This window comes from Diachasma alloeum, unplaced genomic scaffold (assembly GCF_001412515.2).
Source record: "Diachasma alloeum isolate Michigan unplaced genomic scaffold, Dall2.0 Dall_scaffold_00209, whole genome shotgun sequence".
NCBI classification, from domain to species: domain Eukaryota; kingdom Metazoa; phylum Arthropoda; class Insecta; order Hymenoptera; family Braconidae; genus Diachasma; species Diachasma alloeum.
Genome location: NW_021680374.1, coordinates 978,823 through 996,479, shown reverse-complemented (window position 1 = coordinate 996,479; position 17,657 = coordinate 978,823). Strand labels below are relative to the sequence as shown.

General features: G+C 38.2%; 3 protein-coding genes across 4 annotated transcripts in view; 1 reads left to right on the top strand and 2 right to left on the bottom strand.

Moving 5' to 3' along the window:
- LOC107036432 (protein MTSS 2) overlaps positions 1 to 4,814 on the top strand; it is an 18,548-nt gene extending 13,734 nt beyond the window's left edge. For both annotated transcript variants that reach the window (XM_015254381.2, XM_015254380.2), the window contains 2 exons: positions 1,917 to 2,332; positions 2,901 to 4,814. In XM_015254381.2, the coding sequence (XP_015109867.1) occupies positions 1,917 to 2,332; positions 2,901 to 3,543 (1,059 nt within the window). In that variant the 3' untranslated portion in view covers positions 3,544 to 4,814. The remainder of the gene's footprint in view (positions 1 to 1,916; positions 2,333 to 2,900) is intronic.
- Positions 3,952 to 13,107, bottom strand: LOC107036429 (alpha-2-macroglobulin-like). Its single transcript, XM_015254379.2, has 5 exons — positions 13,003 to 13,107; positions 12,755 to 12,924; positions 11,254 to 11,504; positions 8,878 to 10,507; positions 3,952 to 8,414 (listed from the first exon to the last, which is right to left on the bottom strand). The coding sequence occupies exons 1-5, from the start codon at positions 13,086 to 13,088 to the stop codon at positions 4,714 to 4,716; spliced, it is 5,838 nt and encodes a 1,945-aa protein (XP_015109865.1). The 5' UTR covers positions 13,089 to 13,107; the 3' UTR covers positions 3,952 to 4,713.
- Positions 13,108 to 13,180: 73 nt separating this feature from the next.
- On the bottom strand, positions 13,181 to 17,619 carry LOC107036435 (peptidyl-prolyl cis-trans isomerase FKBP8-like). The gene is made up of 5 exons (XM_015254385.1): positions 17,492 to 17,619; positions 16,926 to 17,296; positions 14,844 to 15,043; positions 14,177 to 14,472; positions 13,181 to 14,071 (listed from the first exon to the last, which is right to left on the bottom strand). Exons 2-5 carry the CDS (start codon positions 17,238 to 17,240, stop codon positions 13,767 to 13,769), a joined length of 1,116 nt encoding a protein of 371 aa, XP_015109871.1. The 5' UTR covers positions 17,241 to 17,296; positions 17,492 to 17,619; the 3' UTR covers positions 13,181 to 13,766.
- Between the last annotated feature and the right edge of the window lie 38 nt (positions 17,620 to 17,657).

The window sequence follows — 17,657 nt, the reverse complement described above, 5'->3', positions numbered from 1 at the left end:
GTTTTTCGCGATTATCTCGGAAACTATGAGAGATAGAGCCTTGAAACCTATTCCATTCGATTCCTGAGAAAATTTGGGTTCCGTATAGGCAGATGGACGGGTCAGAATTGCGTTTTTCCACTTCCCACACTCTATACAAGATGAATTAAATTAATTTTTTTTGGCATTTCCGTTTTTCGCGATTATCTCGGAAACTATGAGAGATAGAGCCTTAAAACCTAATCTGTCTCTAAAGATGATGTCTGTTTTCAATTGAAAAGCGCAATTGGGACAACATTGTCCAGTGGGGTCTAGGACTCTACCCTGGTACAAAACCATCTTGAGAGGTCCTAGTACGCCATTTCTCGACCCGCTCTTTCGTTTGAGCCCAAAAAAACATTCATATCTTGTCTGACATCTTTGCTACAATCTCGGGTCTTCAACTCGGGTTTTCACTTGAAGGCCCGAGTTTGTAACAGCGATGTCAGACAAGATATGAATGTTTTTTTGGGCTCAAATGAAAGAGCGGGTCGAGAAATGACGTGCTAGAGCCTCTAAACATGGCAAATGTCTCTAAAGATGATGTCTGTTTTCAATTGAACAGCAGGGTTGTGACATCATTGTCTAGGAGGACAATGGGGTCTAGGAGTATATATAGATTATTGGGGTCTAGGAGGCTCCCCTCGTTCAAAACCATCTTTAGAGGTCCTAGCACGCCATTTCTCGACCCGCTCTTTCGTTTGAGCTCAAAAAAACATTCATATCTTGTCTGACATCTTTGCTACAAGTCGGGTCTTCAACTGGGGTTTTCAATTGAAGGCCCGAGTTGTAGACACGAGTTTGTAGCAGCGATGTCAGGCAAGATATGAATGTTTTTTTGGGCTCAAGATATGAATGTTTTTTTTTGGGAAATGGCTTGCTAGGGCCTCTAAAGATGGTTTTGTACCAGGGTAGACTCCTAGACCCCACTGGACTATGTTGTCACAATTGCGCTTTTCAATTGAAAACAGACATCATCTTTAGAGACAATTGTCATCTTTAAAAACTTCTGCACACCATTTTTCGAGCCCCTCTTTCATTTGAGCCAAAAAAAACACACACACAGACAGGCGTATCAATATGCAACTGCGTGAAACACGCAGGTGTATAAAAATACAACTGCGTGAAACACAGCAGTATGAAAATTCGGCTGCGTGAAACACACAAACTTCACGGATGCGTGGAGTNAGACTCCTAGACCCCACTGGACAATGTTGTCACAATTGCGCTTTTCAATTGAAAACAGACATCATCTTTAGAGACAATTGTCATCTTTAAAAACTTCTGCACACCATTTTTCGAGCCCCTCTTTCATTTGAGCCAAAAAAAACACACACACAGACAGGCGTATCAATATGCAACTGCGTGAAACACGCAGGTGTATAAAAATACAACTGCGTGAAACACAGTAGTATGAAACTTCAACTGCGTGAAATACACAGCAGTATGAAAATTCGGCTGCGTGAAACACACAAACTTCACGGATGCGTGGAGTGTATGGAGTGTACGGGAGTGAATCACGCAATGGTGCGAATAGTCACGGCCTAAAAAAAACTTCAAGTTGTTCATCCAATTTTCGACAATCTAATTTTCCATTTTCCAGGAAAATTCTGTAGTTTTTCATACTGATGGGAGAAACCAACATTTCTAATGAAATAAACACACTTGTTTTTTTAAACACGAGTTCTTATTATCGAATTGCTGGATAACTGGATGACTCCAAACTTGAAAATAGAGAACCAATTCTGTACATACTATGTATTTCATTTCCGAATAATTAACTAGGGTTGGTGGGATTAAAATTCATGTGAACATGAAAAAAAAACTCATGAATTGCAAAAACGATAAAAAAGTTGTTGCGTTCTTGCGATTTCGAAATTTAATTATATTATTCTCAGACTGACACAGTAGCACCTGAAAAAGAAATAGGCAGCACAACGTCCGAATCGAGTTTGGAGTCAAGCAGTGGCTATAGTAGTCAATCAACACTGCCGACCTTTCAAGCAGTTCCAAGTCTTTGTGACACTCCTGTTGTGCCTGGTGGCTCTTGTACGATGCCGCGAAGAGGCTCCATTCAACAAACTAGACCTCCGCCACCAGCACGTAGAACTTCAACAATTATTAGTGGTAATTATTCGAGTACAACAGGATCCATGATTGGAGCAAGTGGCGGATTACTTGCTGCTACTGTTCTCGTTACTGGGGAACAGCGTGTAGAAACTACCACCACATCTGATGAGACTGAAAATCTTCCACCACCTCCTGCATTTCTTCTGGAAGCAAACTCACCCATTCCCAGTCCTACTCCACAGCGGTAAGCATAAAGAAATAATAGAGTAGCACATCTTCGATGTTCCAAATTCTGTGTAATTGGATATTTCTCATAGAGAAACGGAAGGTACTCCATCCTTGCCTTTATGCTAGGGATATTATTCGGATGAACTCTCATGGTTACACCTCTAACCATCACCCGACAATTCATCACACAAACAATCCATCACACGACAACCCAACACAGTCTCCAGCTTCCAATGGTTACAATGGGTCTCCACCCTTCCCATCAAGTTGGGACCAGGTTGCCAGTTTGTGAATTTAAACTTTTTGGTACAACGCAATATAATAATATGGTTGACCAGGTAGATGATCGGGACCTCCCTTTTTCTGCACCTTCCTTCTAAAGGCAATGAATTATTAAAATTAATTTAAATATAGGGGAGGCTCATCTCTTTCTTAGGCATCTTTAAGGCCTTTGATACATGAAACATCTTATAATATATCAGTACCACTTTTTTGTCCATAAATATTTACCTTTGCACCATTACACATCCATAGATAAACGTGCAAATAGCACTTGATAATAAAAAATCGTCATCTATTTCCAGATCGATATCTGTGTCGGAAACGGTACGAACACTAACAGAGCTTCGTCATACTCCAGCAAGTCCTTCATTCCTTCGAAAGACTACCAATCAACCGCCAACACAGCCCCAAGGAGCATTCAACCAAATAACACATTCTACATTTGTCGAACGTTCGAGTTCATGTCGAAGAGTATCGACAACCAGTGTGGAATCATCATCATCATCGATATCGTCTGCACAGTATCAAGGACCAGGTGGAGTAGGCCAAGGTTTCATGGCAGTACTCAGTTCAAAATTAATAAATACAAATATGAATGTCAATTCAAACAGCAGTCCTAAATCAGCCCGAAAACATATCAACTTAGAAACTACCCAGAGTCCAAGGACACCAGTTGGATTTTTAGAGACTTTAAATGCAAAATTAGCAGCCCAACAGCAACAGGCGCAGCAAACCCAACAGCACCCGCCTCAAATACTACAGATACAGCAAGGGAGATCAAATACTACAAATAGATCAGCAAGTGTTAGACGAATAATGGCCAACAGAGTACCGATAATCGATCCCCATCAAGTACGCAGTTCACTAATGGATCAAATAAGACGAGGCACTTCATTACGCACCAGTGGCCCTATAAACGATCGCTCAGCACCACAAATCTATTAAAAAATTAGTTTAAAAGCTCTGTAGAGTCCCTCATCAACAAAAGCTAAATCTAGTTTCTATGTATAGAGATCGATCCAATTTAAAACATCAATTTTTTTTAACTAGTTCCATTGACGACCTTCATCTTTCAATTTCATTCCGCTTTGATGTAATCATTATATTCCGCTCTGAAACTGCCAGATCTTACCTTCCTTTATTTTCATAGGTACAGGTTTTTTTTCCATTGCATTTAAGTTATTGAATTATCGTTTTATCAACTTTGGATGTATGTGAAAGTAATTCGGAACCCAACAATCCCCAGTGAAAAGCCAAGTGAAATCCTTACGAGATGCCGTATTCATTCAGAAAATCAACGAATCATTATGAAACATCTTGTAATATTGTAACGTTAAAAAAATATTATCGCAATTCATTTTTCTCCATCACGAAACATTGTCGCTGATTGAGTTGGAATAATCTTTATTTCCTTAAAAATACAGAAGCTTTTGCATCAACATAAGAGGATAATTGATAATATTAGAGGCGGAAATGGATGATTAATAATAATATCAATAACTCCAATGTCACTTTTACCATTTAAATGAATTGCCACCTCTCATACATCCATAAGCTTTTGTTGACTTGGAGATTTTCACATCGTATATTCAAAGTTAATTCATGAAGGGTGAAAAGCGTATAGATATTTGGTGTTGATTCAATTGATGTATTCAAAGAAAAAAATGGGAATAAAAATACTGATATATCTTTCTTTCTGCAATTTTATGGTAATAAAATCTAGCAAGCTGTTGCATTGGTCAACGGTAGCGATAATAAAGATAATAAAACAAATTGTGACAAAATAATAATTGACGAGCGAGTTGCAGTGATTAGTTGTTAGACGTTTATTCGCGTAGCAGTTATTGTCAAAAAATTGAATAAAATAAAAACCTATAAAAGGTAGATGTATGATTGTTCATAAATCACGAAAATAATAATAATAATAATAATAATAATAATAGTGATAGTAGTAGTGATAATTATAATATAACCATAATAATGAAGTTATTGGATTCCAATGGAGATAAATGGTGAAAGAAATTAATTTCTAACAGAAACGTCTCTTTGGTAATAATTGAGAATATTACAAAATGTTTAAACTTTAAAGTGTACAATCAGACTTTAGTCTTCACATCATGTATTTGGAGAAGTTGGACAGAATTCTCGCGCTTCAATAATTTGTGATGATGAATATCCAGTGTTTGGAAGTGTGTAAATCGACACCATACCATCAAGAGGTTTTTTAACATACTCCCCGATACCTCCAAGACGATTATGATCGTACGCAACTGAATCTGTAATTGGCGAAGTAGAGTTTCCAGTTGCAAATATCAAGGCAAGACTTCCAGGCTTGTCCAAAGCTGGACATGTGCAGTTTTCATTCATACTCAGTTCGATCATGAATCTCAAACGCTTGGGTTGAGGTTCAGAGCGCAAATCCAATAACAGTCTCGCCTTTCGAAGTCTTCTGATTGCTACTTTGACTGCTGCTGATGACTTGCAGTAAAGGTCTTTAATATCTAATGGCAATTTGTCACCACAGAGTGGACAACTGGTACTAACTACTGATTGATTCAGGGGTGAATTATTAAAATCTTCATTCAGGTTACCAGATCGATTATTTTCCGTTTCATTTTGGGGTGTGAAAAACTTGGGATGCTCTCTGTCTTCTTGATGTAACTGAAAATTGGAAGGTGGTTTCACGTAGACAGGTGGAGGTCCCTCAATACCGTCTGGGGTATTCAACTCGTGATCTATCACTACAAATGATGGATTATCGAAGAACTGCCCAGCCGATTGCTCAGGTTCTAAACCACTTCCAGGTTCGATGTGTTTTACTAAATCAACTTCATCAATGGATTCTATGGATTCAGTTGTGGTTGATGTTGCGAATGTCATAGGAATTCTCTCAACTGTCGAAGAGTTTAATGTCTGTGTTGTATTTTTTTGTAAAACTTCATGTAAGATTGTCATTAATTTTTTCACTGCTGGAGGAGGAAGAGATGGATAGCTAGTTTCGTTAGCAGTTTGTTTGGCCTTATCTCCTGCTTCATCTGCTGTTTGTGCTAAGATTGCATCTTGCGGGAGATCCTTGGCTGATCTTTGAAGAGATGTTATTTCTTTCTCTATCGGAACCTCGAGATTGAACAGTGGCGTTGGTTCCGGATCATTGGGTTGTGAATCTAATCCTTCAATGTCCACATCACGTATACCACATGTTTTTGCAAATGTATAACTTTTCACAAAAGTCAATTCTTGACGATAGTAATCATATAATTTGATAATTGCTGGTTCAGCCTTTTCAACTATGTTTTCGCGGGTAACTAAGAATGATATACAAGTTCTTTCGCCAGTCAACTTGTCGAAATACATTGTAACGGAATCTCGCTCTTCTTCAAATCGTTTGACTCTAGTAGAAGGCTCTTCGAGTAGCGCATGGAGAGTCCCTTTGTCTGGTATGAATCCACTGATCATTCCGATCTCCAACAGAGCCATATTACTCTCCTCATCAGCCATTTTGTATCTAACACAAACACTGATTTTCTGCATTGAACACTCATCCCCAGAAGCAACGGGCTCAGTATTAACAACCAAATCGAAAGCCTGTGACCCAGTGGCTCTGGCGACATTGTACTTCAAGTTAGTCTGAACGAGGACACATCCTTCGCCTTCCGCAAAGATTTCCACTAATGTTGGGAGTACTGGTAAGCGAACCTGAACGAGTACCATTCGATTATCTTCATGGATTCTGACAACTTTAGCGACATCTCCAGCAGTTACAAGTACAGACAAGTCGGTGTAGTTGCTGGACATAGCTGCTGCATACTTAGCAAGTGCCTCAAGACCAAGAACAGTGTCCTGGGTTGAGGTGAATCCACCTTCTGCATTTCTCTGCTTTGACATCCACCGGACTGCTTTTAGAGCCAATGCCATATTTGCTTCTCCACCGAGTTTTACTAATGAGAGTACAGCATAAGCTGTCATTTCAATACTCAAACCCATGGATGGTTTATTCTTGTCCTCCCACCACATGAGATCGTGAAGACGTGTTGATCTTGATAATAAAGACTTCATACTGGCATTAGCGTTGGGATGTTCCAAAAGTGTTAGAGCATAGGTTGCTAATGCTGCAGTGTAAGGATTACCGTCAGCTTCATCAGGCATTCCCTTCTCTAAGCAAAACAACGCATTGCTGATGATCGAAGGTGGAAGACTTTTTCCACTTTCCAGTAGTGATACCAAAACGTAGGCTGTCAACGCAGCTGGAAAGGATTGATTTTCATCCTGAAGACCTCCTTTCATATCTTTGTGGAAGACTCGACCAATCAGAGGAAAACAACCATTCTCCAACTGTTTCTTGATGATCCACTTTACAGATAACTTCAAATCCCTTTCGTCTATGTGAATGTAATTTCTCGCCTGAGCGAATGATTTGACAACAAACGCTGTGAGCCACATTGATCCGCCGCTCTCGGAGCTGTGAGGTCCGAATGCAGAATATGAACCATCTGGATGTCGGTAATTTAGTTCTCGTTGATAACCCTTTTCCATATTTCTGATTGCTTTTTTTCTCAACTCTGGACTTACTGAGCTCCTTCTTGTCGCGTCCAAATACGCAATTGCTTGGATATTTGGAGCAAATAGAATCAGATTCTGTTCACCACAACCAAAAGGTAATCTCACCAGATTATCCAAGTTTTCCAAAGCAGGGCCCAGGAGATCTCCAACGAGAGAAACATATGCTCTCACACTGTCTGCTACAAAGTCATCCGGCAGATCGAGATTCCAAGAAATACTTGAATCATCACTGAAGTCTTTAGGGCAAACGAATGCCGATTTTGTTGTTTCGATGGGAAATCCTTCCGGTAGAACTAAAATCGGTTTCACAATAGCATCTTGAGTGAAGACTACGGTGTTTGGACCACAAGGTTTGTCAAAGTCTGGATCAACTGCTGCGGAGACAGTAACATTGATTTCACCAATAACTCGAGGTCGGAGGACATATTCGTGTACTACACTTTTTCGTGCCTCCACGCAGTATTTCCCTGTAGAATTAGAGAGATGGAGGTCAAATCCAGGGGCATTCACCAATTGGATTTTCACAGGTAAATTATGTTGCATATAATTAAAGAGGGAAACTCTCATGCGGAGTAATTCTCCTCGTTTAACGCTATAAGGGATACTGTAGTCCAGAAAGAACGGTTGAAAAGCGTTGATTTGAACGGGTTGAGCGATTCCAAGGCCATAATTCGAGGAGATACAGATGGTATGACCAATCCAATTGGTGATAGTATGCGGGAGGTTTCGTTTAACGACAGCACGACCTTCCTTACCGGTTGCAACAAGGTCCCAAAGCCACGTCTCTGGGAAGTATGATCTTGGAGCTTTCAAAATATGATCCGGCAGTTGATCAGCATAGCCAAGATCTGGACCTGGAGCTGATGAATCCACTACCGCAAAATTCAACAAGGGGAAAGCTTGAGGCATCATTCGCACTGTTCCCCACATTCTATCTGGCTCATCCATTCTCGTTCGCATCATTTCGAAATCAATATTCTCCCTAGACCTAATCCACTGATTTTGGGGACATGGACGCGATTCAAGAATCAAATCACTCATTACAATTACCCCAAAATCATCGAAAGCCTGCATTGCGTCAACATAATTGACTCCACCATTATGGATGACACTGCGTTTTTGACGACCCTCTCTGTGAAGCTGGCGATTCCAAGGTTGTTTCGGAGCTGCTCGCAAGTCCCAAACTGGGGGGACTTCCACTGCAGGAGAAGGGAGCGGATCAATCTCCTCAATACTTGTTTCGGGTTGATTGGTTTCTGCGTATGAAAGAAGACAAAATATTTCATGTTTTTTTCTGGGAATTTGATGGTTTCCTCTTCGATTAAAAAATGCCAATTTCGATTAAAAATATAGCAATTTCCCTGCAAATAATTGATTGAAAATACATCACATGAAAATATATCATAGATAAACCTAGCATATTCGCTGGAAAATCCGATTCAATTTCTATTGAAAATTTTCCATAGGAATTTCTCCACACAAGTGCACAAGTTTTTCTGTGAAAATTTATTCATCTGTGGAGTCAGGAGAATTTCGTGACAGAAACACGTACGATTTTCTATGGAATATTTTAATGTGTCCTGTAATATTTGAAACAATCAATCCTTCTTTCAAAAATAAAAATAAAAAGATATTATATACACAAGAAGAAATGTAGATACTCCAAGTGTATTCAATTATTAGCCCGAAATTGTAAATATGAAAGTATTAAATACTCACTTTTACAGTGACTCCAAACACTTTGATATAAGATCGGTGTATCACGATTCAAATGAAATCTCTTGGCCTGTTCAAATGCTTCATCAGCATCAACGAGGCTCTTTTTAATATCCGACAAATAGCTTGTTGATTGGTCGACAACGGAAATTCCACACAGCGACCATGGTGCAGCTTCCACATGATATCGTGCCGCTTCTCCAGGCGACTGTGTATCCTCTTGCCAATGGGTTTTGACTCGATTTTCAAAACAATGACCAACTTCAATAGTATAGGTAGTAGCCACAGTTTCCCCATCGGGTCTCACATAATACAGAAGTAATTCGGAAATGGGTGCCATACTTGGAGTAACTTTGACACTCAACGGAAATCGATGAACAGTGTGAGCCATAGGTTCATTCCTAGTTACATTGGAGTGATGATGTGATTGATGGTAGTTACTGGAAGCTGGAGTTGTGGTGGTTTCGACGGCTCCAAGAACATTTTTGAAATCTGAATAATTTAAAACAGAATCTCGATGGGGTTTATGCCTAACATGCCCGAAAATCAATAGATCTCCCTTGGAATTGATCGAGTAGTGAAAAGCAACTGAGTCATTTCGAGAGCCGTTCATCTCATTTGGCATCGTGTACATAACGTTGAATGGATACTTTTCTCCACAAACGATCGGCTGATCACCACGTGCGACAGCCAGATAACTATCCGAAGGGGAGTACCAGGCACCAACGTCGATATATGCTGATGGTTGATCCATAAAAACCCTCCAACGTTTATCGGGAGAGTAGTATTTTGTTGAGTATTCTATTCCAGTAGCTACGAAGCTGAGGAGAACGATGTTTTTATGCTGAGAAGGTACAATAAAGTTTACAAAACCAAGAGGAGATGATGTGAAATTTCGACACTCGACGACGACTCTCACCCATTCGTCCTTGCCTCGAACTCTGAGGCAGAGTTGAATTTTTTCTCCAGGTGCTGGAGTTTCGTCTTGCTTCAGAACTCTCAATTTCCCGTGGTATGGAAGGCCTAGTTTGAAGTATTTAGGAGTATGGGGCAAGAATTCGAGTTTCAGAGCTTGGTGGACAACAACTGTACGACTTGTGGCTGTTTCCACAACTTCTGTACCATCTTCTGTTAGATTTGCAGTTAAAACAATACTATTGGGGGCCACTTCCCAATGTGGAAGACCCATTCCAGAACTTGTAATTGTGAAAGGCTCGGCGCATCCATCTGGAGACTCAATTCTAGTTTCATAATTGATAGCTGGAAAGTTGTGTTTTCTCCTCCAACTTGGAGTTTGAGGGCTAGATTTAAGCCTCAAAGATCCACGAACTGGTTCACCGTAGCTGTATCTAGCACAAATGCTCCACGTGGCATTGTCAGCATCTGCCAGTATATAACTTGGGCCCTTTATAGTTACTTGGAAACGGGGAAGAACATACTTGCGTACCTCGAAGGTCGAGGTGTGGGTCAGCTGGGGATGAGATTTTTTCTTTTCTACTTTAATTCTCCAAGTACCCGGACTCGGTTCTGGGGAGAGGGGGAACAGAAGTTGAACTATTCCGCGGTCTGTACTGAGGTTTGTCCATTGTGCAACTCGCACTTCCGAAGGATTTTCGATCCAAACTTTGGGAATCTGAAAAGAATTATGGATGAAACATTTTAATGTGATATCTATGGCATTATTTTTTTTTTCAAAACAAGGTGTAAACGTACCACAAGAGAAGCCAAACCATGAAGAAAAGTGTGATGTATACCCCGTATAAATTTAGAGCAAAATGTTATTGGCCCCCATCGAATTCCATTTTTAATTATTCAATAATTTTATGCCATAAAAAAATTTTTGATAAAATATTTGACAATATTTTGACAAATATTTTAGAATAAGGAATTTCCAATATTTACTGACGGAACGAAAGAGTCTAGAAATTATTTCCCCTACAATTCCCTTATGTCGGGATGAAAATAGTATATTGTGCACTAAGGGCGGAAAGTCATATTTTCCCCGCGCGAGGTGCGAATGCTATTTTTTTACATCTCTGCACGGAAAGTTCGTACTTTGCTCCCTGGTACGTGAGTACTTTCCGCCCTGGGGTGGAAAGTTGTTTTCTCAGGCGGAAAGTATTCACTTCCCTTCCGCTCATCAGAAAACAAAATACAAACTTTTCTTTGCAGACGTGTTAAAAAATAGCATGTGCATCTCGGGCGGGGAAACATGACTTTCCGCCCTTTGCTGCTTATCAAGCAGCAAAGTACAAACTTTCCATGCAGGGGCGTAAAAAATTAAATAACTAGTTCCATGGGCCATATATGACAAATATTTGCTTGTTTTCAATTATGCCCAAGAAGACATGAATTTTTGATGAATCATTATTCACTCACCTGACGCTTCCAAGGTTTCAAATCGTGCGTTAAAGCAAGAAGACGAATATTAACATCCTGTCCAGGCTTGTAAACCGGCTTATCCGTTTCAGCAAACATTATAACCGAGTCATACTCAATATAAACTTCCTTTTCTGTATTGACGTGATATTCTGGATACTTATCGAACCTGATCTTTAATCTCAACCTTGCCATCGTATATGTCATCTGCACACGATCTGGTACAGCCAATTCCAAACATGTCTCGACACCTAATGGTGAACATTTGCAAGAATGGTAAGACTAGTTGGACGCGTTCGAGCCTGAGAAATCTTGTCATTTCATATTAGTAACAAAATTTATATGAAAATTTCTGCTCATTCATCATTTGACGGATTTTCTGACAAGGTTTATGTTTTTAATTTTCGATCTCGGTCATGTCCATAATTCCAGTTTTCATTTTTATACTGAAATAATTGGCTTTCCTACATTATACTTCATGGTATTTTTTCCCGTCGTTTTCAATCCGAAATATTTGCGTGGAATGCACTGTTTTCCATGACGCAGTCAGAATTTGTGTCCCCTTCACGCATTACAAGCTATTAAATTGTCATTGGCTTGACGCTCACCCTTTTCATTGTATCACAGGAAGTGACAATTTCAATTTATGATTTGTGACAAGTAGGGATGACCCGATAGTAAACGATTACAAATTTATTCATGTAAGGGTATCAAAAATAGTGAATCAGGAAAATAATTGACTGATAAGAGCACATTTTATGACATGTGGCGGAAAAAAAGCGGCGACAAAAAATTAATACATCTTGTACTGTACCAATTTTTCAGCACTGCTTAGAGAACACGAAAAATTTTCTTTCTATCGAAATCATTATCTTCAGAATTAATCAGCTTTAAAAGAATCCCTTCTGAAGAATTTTGAAGCTAACAATTATTATTTAATCTTTCACATGAATAAAAACATTGGAAAATTCTTTCAGAAAATGAGAATATGAATGAATTGAATGGAATTTCTCCTGAAGTTCCAACATTCTGCGACTTATATATAAAAATATATCGATTTGCTTCTAAAGTATGACCAAATCATATTAATTTAACAGTGTCAACCATTTGTATCGAATCTTGTGAATTAAAACAGAAACTTCTCCATTCAATTTTCCTTTTCTGAGAAATTAAAATTCATGTTTCCATGACAAACTATAATGCATAGAATCAATTTTGTAATTTGAGATCAATCTTTAACAGGCCAAGTTCACCTGGGATGATTAAAGTATCCACCTTTTTTCTACAAAGCATGATATTATTCTCATTTTGATTAAGTAAATAAGTTATCAATTATTGTACAAAGCCCTCCACCCTTTCAGCAATTTCCCTGTGAATATACCTAGAAATATTTTATCTTCTCTGCTAAGGTCAAAGATCTTACTACTATCACCCAAGTGTTGTGAGTGTGAGTGTGTATTATACTCTGAGAATCGCGAACAAAACCCAAACATCGACTTACCAGAATCAAGGAGCGTGCTCGTAGAGGCCAAAACCTCTTCATCATTGACTGATGCCGGCGATAATAGCTCTAATAACACGTGAGCCGGTGGTTCCAAGTTATGGAGTGATAAACAGCCGCTCTCTGTCTCGCCAGCAAGGAATTTCTTGGGCGCTGTGAAGATATATCCCCTAAAAATTTGATGAAATTCACGAATGATGATAAAAGCAATGAGATGAAATTTCAAAGTTGATAATTATGATAATGACCTGTCAACTGCACCAATTTCACTCCCACTAAAGACTAGAAGCATTGCTAAGAGGCATAGGTACTGACTGAAGCCCCTAGGTATCATGATGAGATTAAAAACTATTCAACCACGAGTTCAAACACTCACAGCCATTCAATTTAACAGAAAAAGTCTTGAAAAAAATCAAGTTACACTCATTGAATCAAGACACTAATTTTCTTATTTATTTTTCGATGAAGATATACACTTTGAACCAGCACATTCCAACTACGAATCTCAATACGTACTAGCCGCACAGTGTCGATCAGTCCACGCTATTATCCCCCTCTTCAGTGCCTCATTATTGTCTTTTAACCGTTGCAGCTCATTATTTACTTGTCTCGTACCAATTATTGACTCGTATTTCATTGGAAAACGTTGAAAGAGAATTTTCCATGCACGAAGTAATTCTTCAATTTTGTCTTTTGATTTTTAAATGATTTTCTTGTTCAAGTCTTACATGTTTTTAGGTCTAATTTTAAGCTGTGACCTTTGATCTTGACTATCGTAAAATTGAATTTATGATTGAGATAAGTTTTGTTTATGTAGGAGATGAAGGGAAAAGGAGGAGAGACGATCGCATTTGGAATGTTGACTGTATTATTCAAAAATTCTTTCCAAAAATTGATCAGTAACAGACGTATTTCCCACAGTACGTTACTAGATATCTTTGATCTTATTTTTTTCTTATCAATTATATTATCATTATTATATAAATGGTAATGTAAATCAGTGATTTTTTCATTAAAATGTCAATCTGTACACAATAACACCAGCGATTGCAGCAATGGTACCACCGATGAGACTCCAAGCGAGTCTTCCCGTACTGTTTGATGCGGAAACAGTTTTCTTGGAAGATTGCATGGATTCTTTGGGGTTTCCCAACATTTTACGATAGAGATTTTTCTCGTGTAAAGTATCTCTCGCACTCTTATCCTTTAGTATGGATAATTCACGAATAATTTCTTTGGAATCCGGGTCAAGCTTCGCTGCACTCTGAAGGACGGATATTGCGTTCGCGTGCTCACCTTTTTTATGAAGAATTCGTCCTACCAAAATAAGTGGAAGTTGATCAATAAAGATATTATAAACTTTATCATTATTTATTATGGAATTTTCAACAATTAACCTTGAATTTTCTTCGACTACATTACCTTTTCTGAACAATGCCTTCACATTCTTCGGATTAGCTCTCAAAACATTGTCGACACTTTCAAGTGCGGCTTCGTAAGCTTCGGTCTTTATTTGTGCGGCTGCAAGATTATTGTAGACTTTCGTTCTCTCTTCAAGAAGAATTTGTAATTCAGAATCAGTTATAACATCTTCGGGTTTCTTTTTATGGTCGTCTCCTGAGGGTTGGAGAAAATCTAATGCCCTTCGGTAACACTGAATCGCCAAAGTAGGCTCGTCCCTGGCAAACCACCAGTTACCACGTTCACGTTTTCTGTTGCTGAAATCAGAACACCGCTTGATAATTAATTGAGGATGAATTTTCATTTTATAATACTAGTGTGGCCCGCCTCACGGCAATTCAATTTTTTGCATGTTACCCGTAAACTTTGAAATCAATCGCCAAGTTCTTCGAAATTTCCTAAATTCTTTGACATATGCTGATGGGAAAAAAATCATCAAATCTTGTAAAATTCCTGGAACCTTCTCCGGAAAATGAATATTTATTATAATTATACAGATGATGCATGAATTTGATGGGAAATTCTTTAACGATCTAGACCGTTCTATAACTTTCTAGGATATTTTATGATTTTTCGAAGAAACGAACATTTTAAATTATATAAAGTATGATAATAAAATGTAAGCTACCCAAACTCTTTTCTCTGTGTGAAGCCCATCTCTTCGATTTCAGGTTCCATTTTTACGGCTTTTAGATTAACATTGTAATATAGTGTGGCTCCAGGAGGGATGTCCGGCTCTTTCCCAATGTCCCCATAGGCAAATCTTGGGGCTATTACAATTTCTGCTGCCTCTCCAACGTCCATCAGTGCTATAGCCAAATCTAGACCCTAGAAATGCATTAACTACTTTGAAGAAACTATTATTTTCTCAAATATTTAGAATTGATTTTTAGAATAGATATTTATTCGAGAATTTTGATACCATTAACAATCTTTGATGCAATGAAAATTTAATCTCTTCGGTCTTCCCATAGCTAAACATCCAATTTTTCAATGAAAGCAGGTGTATTAAGAAGTATATAGGATAATCAGTTTCAAAAAGTATATGTCAATGTATGAAAAAATTTTATGGAAAACCCTTGGACTGCACCTGCATTTTCTTCAGACATTCCTTTACATTTTTTATCTTTCTTTTGCTCGCTCGAATTTGCATTGTTTTTGCGTACATTGTTAAATAATAAAAAAAAGTCCCCTTTTTTTTCATATAACTTGTTGACAATGCAGTATTTCTAGGAGCCCCGCAACTCAGAGACCCCCGAAAATTGCACTGCCAAAATCTTGCAAGTGCAATAAAAAATTTTAAAAATAAAGAAATTTTTTTTTCCACTTTCAGTATCTTTTTTGAACTCTTTGTAAAAAAATTGGGATTTTTAAATTAGTTCTACGAGTGAAAAAACATTTTTGCAACTAAAATTGAACTTTCAGACTCAAAGTGAAATGAGGCATTTTTATTGCCGATTTTCTAGCGTTTCTCTCATTTAAACTATTGAAGATTGAGAAGTGCGCTCACTGACTTGTTTGTTGAAAATTTTGTGCTCTATAATTTAAGTATTATGCATTTTATTCGTATCTATGATCATTTCGGCAACGTTTACGAAAAACGGTGACACGGTACGATTTTTTTGGAATTTTTTTACAGTTTTGCATTTTTTATTGTTTTTTAACAATTTCGAGAACGAGTACAACTTAAGGGCTTGTTGAGGGGTCATTCGTCGAATTATTCAGTTCACATCGACCGTCGAATTTTTGCAATGGCAGGCTATAATATCCGATTGTTTAACTGGCCTATTCGAAAAATAACACGGCAAGAGCTTTTATGGCACTCGTGATGGTGCGGCCATGAGCATGGCCATGAAATTCTGAACGCAATTTGGAGGTCCATGGTCACCAATTTCATGGCCCTAAATCTTAGGTGTTCCATGGCCTTGTTGCTGGGCCAACATTTATTCAGGAGGATGGGGTGATTACAAGGGTCCGACGAAAGAGGTAAATGTAGTTATCGCAAGGGTCTAATGAGAGCGATGAATAGAGTAATCGGAAGGATCAGACGTGAGGAATAAACCATGATTACCGCAAGGGTCTAATGAGAGCGAAGAATAGAGTAATCCCACGGGTAAAACGAGCGAGGCAAACGTAGTTATCGCAAAGGTCTAATGAGAGCGATCAATAGAATATTCGCAGGGACAAACCGAAGCATTGAGATGAGTAATGTCAAGGGTCTATTGGGAGCAATGAATAGAGTAATTCCCATTAGACCCGTGAGATTACTCATCTGAACTCTCCCGTTTGACCCTTGCGATTACTCTATTTATCGCTCTCATTAGACCCTTGCGCCAATCACGTTTGTCTCTTCCGTTTGACTCTCTATTTTCATTCTTTTTTTTTGTTTTTCAGTAAGTGAATTATCAATTTGAAAATAAATCCCATGGGAGCCCACGTATGAGAAAAAATTTGTCCATTTAATTGCATGTCGTCAACGTTACTGCAACTAATTTTTCTCAATTATTAGGAAAATTTCGATTTTCTGAAAATGAATAAACATCCATAAATTCTTTCATACGTGTCAACGTGCGAAAAATGTAGCGATAGGTCAGAAAACGTCCAATAGAAAATTCTGATAACAAAATTATATGTAAAAAGACTGCTTAACATGCATAATGTACAAACAGTAAATATGTTGGAAAAATGTGCAAAAGAGATGATTTTTTACCTGGATCAACTCAACATCTCCTAACTGTATCGCAACATCGATGAAACATTCAACTTCCTTGCCATTCTCTAATTTTCCAACAATATTAATAGTACAAATATCATTTCGCTGCGGACGTGTGTTCTTCTTTCCTTTGATAAGAGTTTTTTTCTTTAACTGGCCATTTCCAAGTATGTCCATCCACTCATCTTCAATAGGATCACTGAGTGCTGCCTTGGTAAGTGGATCTTCAGGATCAACATCACTAAAATTTAGATCTTTAACGAAATCTTCTTGGGTACGTTCTCGATTCATTGTCTCCTCCATACTTGACATTTTTATTCTGGCTTCACAAACGTTGCAGTGTAAATCGCTGCGTCACCCCTCAAAGACTATTGGAATGCATACAAAATGAAATGATGCAGTAAGTGCGAGGGAAAGGGTCAATCAAACTGAACTTACTTATAAACTACTGATAAACACTTCATAATATAGCAAATCTTCAAAATGTCATTTCAAAATACCTTTTATAAATTTAATTGCAAAAATATTCATTTACGATTATAATTTTATGAAATGATAATTACCTTCAGTCTAACCCATGAACCGGCATGTTCTCTTTTTTTATCCAATACAATTATTTTCTCTTAGAAAATGTTTTTTTTCTCGTAAAATGAGAGAAACTATACGTTCTGATAATGGCAGATGGCGTTATACATACAAGAAGCGAACGATTTTACCAACTGATTTATG